The 13,487-nt window shown below is 32.3% G+C and overlaps 1 protein-coding gene across 2 annotated transcripts; it reads left to right on the forward strand.

Moving 5' to 3' along the window:
* Positions 1–1,441: 1,441 nt before the first annotated feature.
* Positions 1,442–10,739, forward strand: LOC127720040 (uncharacterized). Of its 2 annotated transcripts, none has more exons than XM_052226446.1 (7): positions 1,442–1,519; positions 3,537–3,660; positions 4,480–4,596; positions 5,454–5,542; positions 7,547–7,644; positions 8,116–8,341; positions 9,965–10,739. In XM_052226446.1, exons 1-6 carry the CDS (start codon positions 1,472–1,474, stop codon positions 8,201–8,203), a joined length of 564 nt encoding a protein of 187 aa, XP_052082406.1. In that variant the 5' UTR covers positions 1,442–1,471; the 3' UTR covers positions 8,204–8,341; positions 9,965–10,739. The 2 variants fall into 2 exon arrangements, with proteins under 2 accessions (XP_052082406.1, XP_052082408.1); XM_052226448.1 differs by having other exon boundaries at positions 4,483–4,596.
* The last annotated feature ends 2,748 nt before the right edge of the window (positions 10,740–13,487 follow it).

Here is a 13,487-nt window from a genome sequence, read left to right on the forward strand (position 1 = left end):
GACAGTAAACTTCGTTTTATAAACACACTGATTTCAAAACACTTTCCTCGTCAACGTAATATTGAAGCGAAGACTTTAACGGAGATAACTGTTACATAAAGCGCTTCAATGATGAAAAATATCTTTAGTAGCGGAAACGGAAGTTCTTGTTTGAATTTCTGCGCGCCATCTTTGAAATTTTTATTCCAATAGACTACAATTTATATACAGAAAACCCAACCAGCAATGGATTTTATTTCAAAACATGACGTTTTTGAAATGGCAAAATCGTCGAAAGTGACCGAAGCAGCTGACGGTGTTTTCTTTCTGGTATTTTGGGAAGATAACCAATTTGGTGTGGTTACCAAAAACGACCTGGTTAATATAGCTGTGTCAGAGCTCACAGAGAAAGTTTACGGCCAGAAATGTGAGGCGATGTATGGTACTGACAAATATCATGCAACTCTGATATTTCGAGGTATATTATAAATAACTCATCTGTGCTAGTTTATTTATATCTATTTTTTTTTAAAGGGGGGGGGGGGGGGGGGTACTGTATATTTTTTTATGAGGATTTTGGAAATGTTGGGTTATCTTTTCTCAGAGCCAGAGGAATCTCTTATCATGATGCAGAGGTGGATCAAGAAATTTTCATCAGTGGGGCCTGCTCAGGTCTTGACTCTTGACCAAATAATTATGACGTCTTGAAAGGCTATTATATTTTTTTTCTTTGACGCTACACAGGAAGGCGTCAAAGCAAAAATTTAAAATAGCCTTCCAATATATGTACATGTATATATATATAGGCTCCTGACCTGGGATAGGCACTTGAAAGATATGAAAGGGTTATAGTCCTGCTTATGCACACTGGACATGGTATCAAGTTCTTTCGTACCCAATGTAAAATTAAACCATTTCGTACCCTATAGGCCAAGTGCATCTACATTACATACCTCATGACATGATCTTACTACATGTACATGCATGTTTACTTATTTCTTATCATTATTCTGTTATGATTTTTTTGCATTGTAGCCATAACGAATACTTCTGATGGAAGTCCGCAAATAGTCAAAAAATAACATAAGGACCAGACTCCGACCTATGAGCTACGGTTCCGCAGCTAATTGAAATTCAGATGATATAAATCTGTGAATTTAATTATTTAAATTCATAATCCTCAAAATTTGATCGTTTGTAAATTTATTTTTTAAAATTTACAGAAATGAAAAAAAAAGTTCTAGGGTCGGTCGGGTAACTGGAACCACACATATATTTTTATTTGGCCTTATTTTAAAATAATAATTAACATAGATTAAATTACTGACACAACAATTTAAAACACATGTTCAAATTTGGCAGCATTTTTTGGCAAAATGCAAAAAAGATTGTAAACAAATTGAACTGAAGTGATCTTTATTTATTTTTTACATTCAATATACAACATGTATCTATCTTAATTTTAGGAAAAGATGAGGATCAGCTTTATACTATGGCTAATAAGTGTGACGGCATATGGCGGAAAAATAAGAACTCTCAGGTACATTTATGAAAGTCATAAATAACTCACATGAAACTTCAAATTTAAAACAAATTATGCATACATGAATGTTTTTTATAACAAAAAAGCTAGTTTTTATTATTAAAATTATGTACGTATACTCTTTTCCTGAAAATATTCTTTAATTTGTCCAAATTTAAAAGAAATATACTTTTTTTTAATTGTTGGCTTCTAGACAACAATTTGGTTTACATGTTTTCAGAATGTTGTTGCCTGAGCATGACCTTTCATGTAAAAATCCAGTGATCGCAATACACAAGTGCAAAGGGGAAACCAAATTCTAACATAAACATCGCTCTGTCATCGAAATAAACTATCTTATTGTACATGTTCATGATGTTATACACCTGCTTACCTGAATATCCTTGCTATTTTGGTAATTCAAAACCTTGACGACCATTTATTACATGTAGCTGCCATATTTTCACAACACTGACAGTGAAATATTTTTTTGAAGATTGAAAGAAAAGGATGCATAAAAAATAGGGATGTCAACTCGGTAAAGATTTACTAATCGAGTACTCGTTGGATTTACCGAGCGATACTCGAGTACCCCTTGGTATAACATTTACAAAATGGAAACACAAAATTATACCCATTTTAATATATATATGTATTGTGGGTCGTTGTTTTATGAATGTAAAACCCTCGACAATATTACCTAGATAATAGTCCAAGGAATTTTATACCACAATTAATAGCTCATTAGATTTACTACATGTACTAATTATGTAAACTGGCAATAATCTAATCAAGTAATTAATCAATATCTATAGAAAAATTATTACTCAAACAACAGTATTTGGTAACCTTAAAAAACACATTTACTGATCATCAAAGGTGTGATGATTAGAACTTACTGATGCCTTTTATCATTTTCTGAGGGTCGACACAGGCTGCAACGAATTTGTTCTTATTTAAAAATATTATTTATGTCAACATTTTCTTGGACGAGGCGATTTCTCAACTTTGTTAGGTAACTAACAGTCCTGCTGCTAAAAATATATGCTCTGACGGTACAGAGGTGGTTGGATAACTATAAGACACAATTAGCCTAAAGTGTAAGCCTTGGAAAGGTGCTCTTGTTCATAGCCTACCTATGTTTGGAGAGATTTTAAATGACAGTTAAACCAAAAATTTGAATTGTATTTTAATTTTTATTTATTGTGATTAAAGTTAAATTTCTCTGGAGGCGCTCTCAATAAAAATAGTTTTTGTTTTAGCTTAAGAAAGCAACAACATACAAACAGAAACCGATTAATCGAGTATCATTTTGGTAATCGATACTCGGTACCACCGAGATACTCAAGTACTCGTTGACATCCCTAGTAAAAAATGATAAAACTGTGCACAGAAGACTAAGTTTATGATATATATAGATATAAGAAGATGTGGTATAAGTGCCAATGAGACAACTCTACAAGTCACAATTTGTAAATTAAAAACTATTAATTTAAAGGTCAAAGTACAGTCTTCAACACTGCCCCTTGGCTCACTGAACAGCATTGTCAGCAAGCTGTAAAGGGCCACAAAAATTACTAGTGTAAAGCCATTCAAACGGGAAAACCAACAGTCTAATCTATATAATTTAATTTTGGATGTAACACGTCTTCTGATTGGCTGACGTCGTTTTGTTTATCCGCTCATAGACATAATTTAGTCATGTGACTGTGACGTCACCAACGTTTTTTAATGGTTTACTCAGGTTTAAAATGGAATTAAGAATTAAATTATAAAAAATAACTAATATTTTATCTGTCTATTCGAAATAACATAAAAAATGTGGTGCACACTTTAAAATAACCTGCTACGCGGGTTATTCAGTGTGCACCACATTTTGTATGTTATTTCTGCATAGACAGAAAAAATATTACAGTCATTCCTTAAATAATTAATGACTTATTTTGGCTTTTTATAAAGTAACAATTAAAAGTCCTGATCTTAATGAATTATTGTACATCTGTACAAAAAGTGAAGATGCATTTTTCTATTGTAGCCTCCAACAAAAAAGAGGGTGTCTAAACCAAATCTATTAATGGACTTTGAAATGGACCCTAATACATGTACCAGTGAAGACACCACAACTCAGCATGATCAATCAGCTGAAGGACCAAAAAAAGGTACAAAACTACAATGAAGATAAATATTTTATCAGGAGTTAGCTATACATTAGTAAATAGATTGATCTTAATATAAAACCAGAAGATGTGGTATGATTGCCAAAAAGATAACTTAATGCCAGATGTAGATGTTTGCAACTATAGATCATTTTATTGGACTGCATTTCTACAAACATTGAATGTGACAACCAACAGTTTATATTATCTGTGCTTTTTTTTTATTACTTTGATTGAAATTCATGATATTGCTATACATGCTATATGAATAACATATTCATATTATTTATTAATTGCTTTATTGACTATGGTTGGCTTCCCTTTCAAAGTGAGTTTCATTCTGTATTTAATACTCTATTTCATTCCATATTAACCCCCAAGGGTGACTGGGGAATAGAAGTATGGTCACCATTGGTCTTCCTCCGACCGGCAGTAAAACCCTTGCCAAAGTGGGGTGTCCGTTTGGCTGTGCGGGATGTACAAATTTGCAGACACGGTCAGAATGAGGACGTTAAATCCGATGCCTCGTGTAAAGAGAGTGCCCATGCTCTTTGCACGTTAAGAACCCTTGCAATAACTCTTTGAGGGGTCCGTAGGTGACCTGTTGCAAGGCTAAATTTCTGTCCCTATCCGATATACCCTCATTTCTCCGACCTTAATCTCTTAATCTATTACAGAACCTACCTATTGTATTTATTGTGAACTTGTTCTCGTCCTAAATATGCATGAAATATTTGCCACATGCCGTTAAGCAACCAACAATCAATCAATCATTCCATATTATTTTTAAATCTTTATAAAAATATTTACATTTTGTATTAGCAGTCCAAAGAAAGAAACAAGGTCAACAGAATTTAGATGTGGCTTCAAGAAAGAAAAAACAGGATAAAGAAGATCAAAATGTTGATTCTGTTCCACCAAAAAAGAAATCAAAAGAAGGTAAGGGCTATTCCATTTGAAATTATACACATGTGATTTATCAAAGATAACAAATTGTTTTCATTTCACTTTTCTTTTAAATAATTAAAGAACTGGTGCACAAATTTAAGCCAAAATGCAAATGTTGCACTTTATAAAATTTTATCTATATAGGAAATCACAGTGTACACTTTTGAAGAAATTTCTAACTTCCTGATTAGTATATTCAAGTTAAATCAAAAGTACAGGTAATGTTAAAGTATGTAATTAAGGAAGTTCGCTACTCAGTTTCAAAATAACAAGCTTTTCATAAACTAGTATATATTGATAAGGGATTTATATAGGAACCAAAACAGCAAAAAAAATATATAGGTCAATGTGCTTGTTTTTGAGATATTAGCCATTAAAATTTTGGCAGGAAAATGTTCTCTCTAGATTTTGTATAGCTTTACCATTGACAAGTTTAAGCTCTCAAAAACTATTAAAAAATAAAAAAGATTTATAAAAAAGAAAAATGGGGGTCAATGGGCAAATTTTTTAAAGGCATTCAAATGGATAAAACCAGAGGATTCCGAAAATCTGACAAAAAATCCAAACCATGACAAGCGAACATCCTTAACAGAGTCTGATGATGATTCACAGCCTGAATCATGTGTTTTATTTGCATATAACAAAATCAATTTTACGTTCTGCCATATTTGTTTTTGATATTGTAGAGGGCGCTCTTATCATTTTCAAAACAATTTTTTACCTGAAATTTCATGGCGAGGAGGAGGATGCTGACAATGTACAAGTGTGAATTATACAGCCCCATTAAGGTGCTTGAAATATTCTGAACGATAAACATAGAATAGACTAATTCATTTTCTAATTTTCAGAACTGCAAAAAGAGAAAAAGGAACGTCAGATAAGCAGAAATGCTGCAATGGAGGCAGCAACAAAATGGATTGAAGAGCATGCCACTAATGTAAGCATGGAAACAAATGTAGATGTCATTAATAGTAGTGTCACTAACAATATCCCTGCAACTCAACCTAACACACAAGTCCCTTCTAGCCCTGCATCTCAAACAGACCATAACACAAAAGTCCCTTCTAACCCTCCAGCTCCCCCACATCCTAACACACAAGTTTCTTCTAAACCCCCATCTCAACCTCCCCCACATTCTAACACAGAAGTCTTATCCAATATTGCAACTCAACCATCCCAGCAACCTAACACACCAGTCCCTTCTAATCTTCCACCTCCCAGGCATTCCAACCCGCAAGTAATTTCTACCCCTGCAACTCAACCCCCACCACATCCTAACACACCAAACACCTTTAATCTTTTATCACAACTTCCATCTCATCCAAACACGCCAGCCTTCTATAACCCTGCAACTCATCCTCCACCTCATCCTTATTTTTCTACCTATTCTTACCCTTCCACTCCACCTCAACCTCATCCCTACTATAACCATAACTTCTTTAGTGCTAGCAATTCTGCTTTTTATGACCAAACTCATCCCAATTTAACAAATCCGTTGCTTAATACTTCATGTACTTCTAATGATAAAAACCATGTGAATTCGGACATCCAACCATCAACCTCATCCTGTATGTCCACCGCACTTAGAGCGCTGCAATTTGTGGAAAACGATAATAATGATGAAAATGTAGATATTCAAGATGAAACTATTAATATTTTAAATGAGGAGTGCCAAGGTTGCATAAATAAAACTCTAAAATTAGAAGCTTTAAGTGGTGCCTTAGAGAAGGCAAGAGTTGACAATGAGGCCCTTCTCAACAGGATTAGATACCTGGAGGATAAAACTGGTAGGTTAAGTCAGTTACAGTGGATTTGTTTTGTACACATTTGCATGGGGAGAAAATTGCATTGCGAATAGGTACCACTAGCTGCTGTAATATTTGCTATAAGCCTAACTATATAATCAATTCTGCAGTATTTCTGATTTCTACGAAATTTGGATGCATTTAAAATTATTTAAACTGCATAAAAATTATTTCTAGCATATTAAGTTTTGGTCAAAACATCAATTAAATTTTAGATTTGTGAGTGATATATAGAGCTATTACATGGTAAATTGTATAGTCGTAACAGACACTCCTTTCAAAAATTCGTAAGGGTTCCGCGGAACCCAGTGTCTCGCCTACTTTTTCTGTTAATCGCAGCCTCAACAAAAATGAGGATGTAAATCAATAAAAATATTCCTCTTGATACTATCTTTTGATTGCAAGAAGCTTCTGTCCAAGTTTGGTAAAAATACAGGATAGTTAATGAATCAAAATGTTTAAAAACTTTAACTGCAGACTGAATGTAATGTTAACTGGAAGAAAACAAAATTTCCTTCTAGATACTAGCATTTGATCATAAACAAGCTTCTGTCCAAGTTTGGTACAAATCCAAAATAGTATAAGAAAGTTATTAAAATTTTAAAAACTTTAACCACAGAGTGAATATTTGTGGCCGCCGACGGAATGTAGGATCGCTATGTCTCGCTTTTTCGACTAAAGTCAAAGGCTCGACAAAAATGTCATAATATGGTCAAAATATGTTCTGTTAACAAAAGTACAATTAAATATTGAGTGACCACAACTGCATATCTCTACAATGTATAGTATATTTTCTATTAACCCTTTCCTCCATGGATTATTTTTTATCATACCTGATTCGCATATGATTTTTTTCAATAAAAAAAATCATTAGGTTTAAAGTATTAATGCATTGCGAATACAAATATTTCATCGATGAAATTTTATCCTTTTTATATTAGATATAAATTTTATCAAGTCTAATACAGATTTTTCGTAGACAAGATGTTTCAACTGAGGCACTACACAGGTGTCAAAAGGCGTCATTATGGAGTAAATGGGGGTGGCATCAAAAGGCGTCATTATGGAGGAAAGGGTTAAAGGCCTTAGTACCTTTGTAAATGGTTTAAATAAAAACAAAAACAAATTTTTTTTAGAAAGAAGTGAAAGACAGCCACAGGACGCCACAGAAACTGAAGTATTTGTCGACCACTACATACCGTCTCGTGGTCTTCAAATTGATCACTCTAATTATGTAAGTGGAGGTTTGTTCTAAAACCAATTATCAACAATTAATGATATGCACAAATCATTATAAAAAAAAATGCATGGAAATGATAACATCTGTCATGATAACATCTAATGACAGATGTCGTAACAAAATTTAAACCAATGAAGAACTGAGATCTATTGAAACCAACACATTGGGGAAAGTATAAATTGTCTTACAATTATAGAAATGTATATAAACTTAAAAATAAGCATCATAAAATATGGAATTAGATATAACTGTTTCTTCCAATAAACATACTCTAAACCATGTAAGACATGTAAGATACATATAGGAAACATAAAAAAAAATTCTCTGCACAATTAATATCAACACTATAACATGAATGTAATATATTGATTAACATGATTAAGATACGACAATGTATTAGTTTTTCTCTTTCAATATAAAATATGAATACTGTTGTATTAAATCTTGTATTTTGGTCTTTTACAGAAATTGGTTCCATTGGATCAAGCAATACCTCCACTTTATGAGAGGATTGGAGGAACTGAAGTTTCAGTCCCTCAAAAGTGGATGGTAACCCTTCTATCCAAGTGTAAAGGCAAAGGCTCCTCCTTCACCATCAAAAAAATGCTAGATGGCTTTTTTGAGCCACAGGAGCTAGTTGGGCAGAAGGCCAGTAGTCTCCGAAACAACAAGATAATTCAGGCTATACGTTGTAAGTTGTCATAGATAATACTGAAAATATATCTAATGTAAAAGGGTCTTTTTCATTTTCTTTTAAAATGAAATGAAATTATGCTTTAATTGTCAGACAATTTCTTAATAAATGATCTTTTATCATTATTAAAGTTTTAAAATAGTTCTTTCACATATGTATCAAGATATAATGTCTTTAACAAGTTTTTTTTTTAAGAATTTCCTGTCTATGGGTAAGGAACAAATCTCTAGATCAAAACTGTATACATGCCACTATAATTTGACACAAGTAGAATGAAATAGAATAAAAATTTATTCCTGTCTGCCATTATACCCTTGAAAATGAACTTTAGTTATTGAATCTAACATTTTATCTATACACTTACTGTTTGTCATTTTTTATGACAATTTTAAATTTTTGAATGGGCTTTCTAATTGTGACAGGGAATAAGAGCAAAAAATTTATAAATTATATTTAAGTAAAGGCCATTTCAGAATAAGTTGTATGAAAAGGATAGGAAGACCAATTGATAAGACATAGAAAGTGGCCTTCAAAACGTGCAATTATGCAGGGTAGGAAACTCACTGAAATGTCTACCAGACCACAGGGCTGGCTGCATAAAAAAATTACCTGTCCTGATCAAAATTTACCAGCCCTGAAAATTAATGCAATAAAAATCAAACCCATTTTCCTTCAAGATTCTAAATTATGTTTTTGTGTTTTGAGATGTTTTAATGACTAGAAGTATTATTAGATAAATTTGAGGATTTTTTGTGATGAAAATGACTTATGACTGCTTTTGTAAATACACACTGCAACAAGACTTACAAGTGCACATTTAAGCAGACACTGCTAAGCCTAATGACCATTTGTTCAGAAGCAAGGTGTGATTTAATTTTTGGGCACTGGGGGTGTTAGTTATTCTTCAGTGTAATTCAGCATGCCTTTGTTTGTACCTTTGTTCCACAAAATTACTTTTAAGCAAATAAAAATAAAATTTTGGTTTCATTTATAATTTTATTGCTCCTCATTTTCACAATATTTGAAACTCAACCACTCGAACTCCGTTTTCCAACCAGGAACAATTGTCCGCTTCCTCTTAGACTGATCGTACAATTTATTTTTTCCTGTTGAGTCAACAGCAGTTCGCTTTTTCGGCAACGAAAGGCCCAAGTACTGTCGTAAAGACATGAGTTTACAAAAACAAATTTGTACTTTCGATTTCCTCTTATATTTATTTTTTATTTAATAAACGTGATCGCGATTGGACGATTCGATACCAACTAGCCAATGAGTGAGGATCTTACAAACAACAGGTATCACCATGTTCCCTGCAGAAATCGTGTGGAAACACGTGGTAGTAAAAGGTTAATTGGCAGTCATGATTCTTACGTGCTGTTATGAATGGGGTAATACTGAGAACTCATTCCAAAAATAGAAAAAAAGTAATCCCAAACACCTGCAAAAAATAGACCGTCCACCGGACTGTTGAAATTTAATTTTTGACCGCCCGATCGTAAAATAGGCCGTCTCGGGCAGGCTATAATTTCCAACTCTGAATTATGTTTTAACACAATAACACGTTTGTATGATTATACTTTCATATGCTAGATGGATCATAGTTCTACTTTTATTTTTCAGTATATATAATCAACAAATTTAATGTCAAAGACAGTGACTTTAATAGTGCTTTAAATTCCAAGATACACACCTGCAAAAGGGCATCGACAAAGATTATAGAGAAGAAATGATTGTTTCAATTTCATGCAATGGAGTCTTACTTAATATTTGACAATTTGAAATGTTTACACAAGAAGATGTGTCACAGTGTTTCAATGGAGAGCAATTGAAGTTATTTTTATGGATTATCATTTGTCCCTGTTATAGAACAGTTACATATTGGGTGGTGAAAAATTAAATGTGACATTTTATACTTATTTGATGATGTTAAGAACAAAGAGACAAATAGTTACTATTTATTCATGTTTATTATTAATTTTTTAATCTTAATCTGCATGGCTTCATTTTGCTATCCTTTGACTTGTTTGAGAGATCTTAATTAAAGGATGTGAGCACTAACATTTACTTAAAACCTCAACTGAACCTATTTAATGAATGGTCACATACAACGTACTGTTTCATGTTGTCAGAGGTAAAAATATATGATTTTGATCAAAGAAATATGAAAGTGAAAAGCTTATAAATGCATCAGATTTAAATCAAAATAAGGTGTGCCTGGTAAGAAATAAAAACCACCAAACAACCAAATGACACAAAAAAAAATGTTGGAAAGATTTTTTTGTTGAGTGATATGGCAACATTATAAGATGGTCCTTAGCTTGAATTGAGCAGTAGATTTTAAGGTTTGGAGGTGTTTTTTTTCATTTGCTGAGTGAATAATTATATGCCCCCATAATACAATAGCAATTTTATTTTTTAATACAGTATCTTCTATAGGGCATTGATCAGCATTTTTAAATCCTTTAATGAATAGAAAAACAAGAAAGTCAAATATTTCAAAGATCATTTAAATGCATCTGGACCTACTATTGTAGAAATACAAAAATCAACAATTTTTGTTATTTATCCTATAGTTCTTTTTTCTCAAACTGTTTATTTTATTATTGTGTGCATTTGTGTCAAATGTCTGTTTTTTTAGATGGTTAGAATAAAATAAAAGTTAATTTGCTTTATAGTACATTATGTCTTTCTTTCCTTTTTCAGAAGAAAATGCTGACAAATTAGCTGCAACATTGCCGCAATGTTGCAGCTATTTGTTGCGGCAATGTTGCTGCAACTGTTTGCAGGAAAACTAATTTGCATACGAAAAATGAATATTTGCCGCAATATTGCGGCAACATTGCAGCTATTAATTTTCCTGCAAATATTTGCCGCAATGTTGCAGCAATTTGTTGCGGCAATGTTGCGGCAACTGTTTGCAAGAAAACTCATTTGCATACGAAAAATGAATATTTGCAGCAATATTGCCGCAAATAGTTGCGGCAATATTGCTGCAAATAGTTGCAAGAAGCCATATTTTTCCATAAGGGCAGTCCTAAAAACACAACAGAGAAAACTTAAGACTTAGCAACACGAACCCTACCGAAAACAGGGGTGATCTCAATATGTCTTATATCTTAATAAAAAATTAATTAACTTTCATCAAACTAAAAGACTCAGTTGAAGTATTATGAAATTTAAAAATGAAGTAGTAACAACCAACAATGGCCAGGTTGGAAGAGAAGTGGTAGGAACCATGGGAAGTTCGTCCATTTAGATACCAAGCCTTTAGAACAATGTCATGTATCATATAACAGTAAAACGAACTCAATTTGCATTGTAAACAAAATTTATTTTTCTATATTTATCTTATCTATTTATAACTCTTTTATTGCTACTTTCACTTTTCATTGTTTCTCTCACCTTGACAACACACATTGTGACGTCATATTCAAGATACCAGTTTGGGTACTTCAGTAAATAATTTATGTATGTAAATTGTCCTGATGACGCCTGCATGCCTTGCAGGCGAAACATGTAGACCATATAGTAAATAAAGTTGCAGACCATTTGAAGTGTTGTTGTCAATTTTGATTATTACTTTAGTGTTGCATTCATTTGCATTATTTGACAACCCGGCATACCAAGGTATCCACTTCATGGGCTCTACCGAAAGTATTCACACAGGCGTTGGTTCACCAAACAGAGTTAAGTTAATATTACCAAATTTGATTAAAGGAGTAGGTCCGGTAAGGGCCGATTTTGGCCTCAAAATTCAGGTTCATTTGATGAAAGATTTTGGACACTTTTTAAACACTTAAGTGTCTACTTCAGTTGATTCGATTAGTTTTTGTGAAAGATTTGAACTGATTTAGTCATTAAAGACGCTCAAATTCAAGCTTAAATATGAAAAATCTATCAAATATGCCATAATATGTCACTTTTCAGATGGTTTTTGTCAAAAATGAAAGTGGCTGCATCTGTGTTCATTCTCAACCTTTATATATGTTATGTATTATCATCAAATACAACTTACCACATTTAAATATTAAGAATGGACGCAAATGCGGCCACTTCCATTTCAGAGGGAAATCGTCTAAAAATTAACCAAAATGCTAAAATTTTGAAGATTTTATTAATTTAGCATGACTTAATAATGCTAGTACCCGATACATTTGCATTGTATTGTCAAAAACAGCCAATATTTATGTAACAGAAGTATTCTGCTTTCCAATAAATAGCTAAAAATTTAAATTTTAACAATTTTGTAAAACTGCTATATTTTGGGGCCAAAAAGGGGTCTTACTGGGCCTACTCCTTTATATAATTACCTGTATTTCATTTCACAATAATTTCATTTTTCATCTTAATGATCATTGCAGGTTTAGAATAGTGGATTTAACATCAGAGGAACAGTATCTAATAGATTTAAAGCTAAGTGTGTGTTTGGAGGCTGATAGTTCTATGCCTTGTGAATTATCAATCCAGATTTTCAACCAATATAAACTGCCAAAACAAAAATGTAACTGGAATACAGATTTCTATATTAGCAGTAAGTATAATGTATTTAGATAATTTTTGTATTTGATGTTGCAGATATTTTTTTTTTATTTGCTAATACTGTCAATCATCTTTCATATGAACTGTAGAACTGATTTTCATAAAAATTTTGCAAAATAAGAATATTGAGATATTACTTTACAAAAATTTATGTGTTAAACTTTGGATCCTTAAACTGGCTAAAACCTGATTGATTATCATAAAAAAAGAATAAATCTGTAATCAAAGTCTTCAGCATTGTTTTAGTATTTCATCCATTTAAGATCTTTTAAGCTGAACTGATACAAATAAGAATACAAATTTAATAAAAATATAAAACACACAAAATCCAAAATCGGGAAAAATGAGTGGAAACAACAACAAAAGCATGTAAGACAGTGATCAAGAAGTCAACATATATACAGTCTTAATAATAGACCTGTGTCGTTACAATATGCAAAGTTCTTAATTTCCAAATAAGAAAATGTTATTATATTTTAATAAAAAGTTTGGCATCTACACCAAATTCCCAAAAGACAAAAGACAAAAAATAACAAAAAATAACCACCAACTATGTTTCTGACCCTATAGACAAGGACATGACATTTTTTTTAACCGTTGCTCA

The sequence above is a fragment of the Mytilus californianus genome, unplaced genomic scaffold (genome assembly GCF_021869535.1).
Source record: "Mytilus californianus isolate M0D057914Y unplaced genomic scaffold, xbMytCali1.0.p SCAF_11, whole genome shotgun sequence".
Classification (NCBI taxonomy): Eukaryota; Metazoa; Mollusca; class Bivalvia; order Mytilida; family Mytilidae; genus Mytilus; species Mytilus californianus.

Bases quoted from the DNA above. Each gene is read 5' to 3' on its own strand.
- LOC127720040 (XM_052226446.1), top strand. From the start codon at position 1,472: ATGGCTAATAAGTGTGACGGCATATGGCGGAAAAATAAGAACTCTCAG. The intron at 1,520-3,536 runs GTACATTTATGA...TTTCTATTGTAG, and splicing joins GGAAAAATAAGAACTCTCAG to CCTCCAACAAAAAAGAGGGT. The intron at 7,645-8,115 runs GTAAGTGGAGGT...GGTCTTTTACAG, and splicing joins AAATTGATCACTCTAATTAT to AAATTGGTTCCATTGGATCA.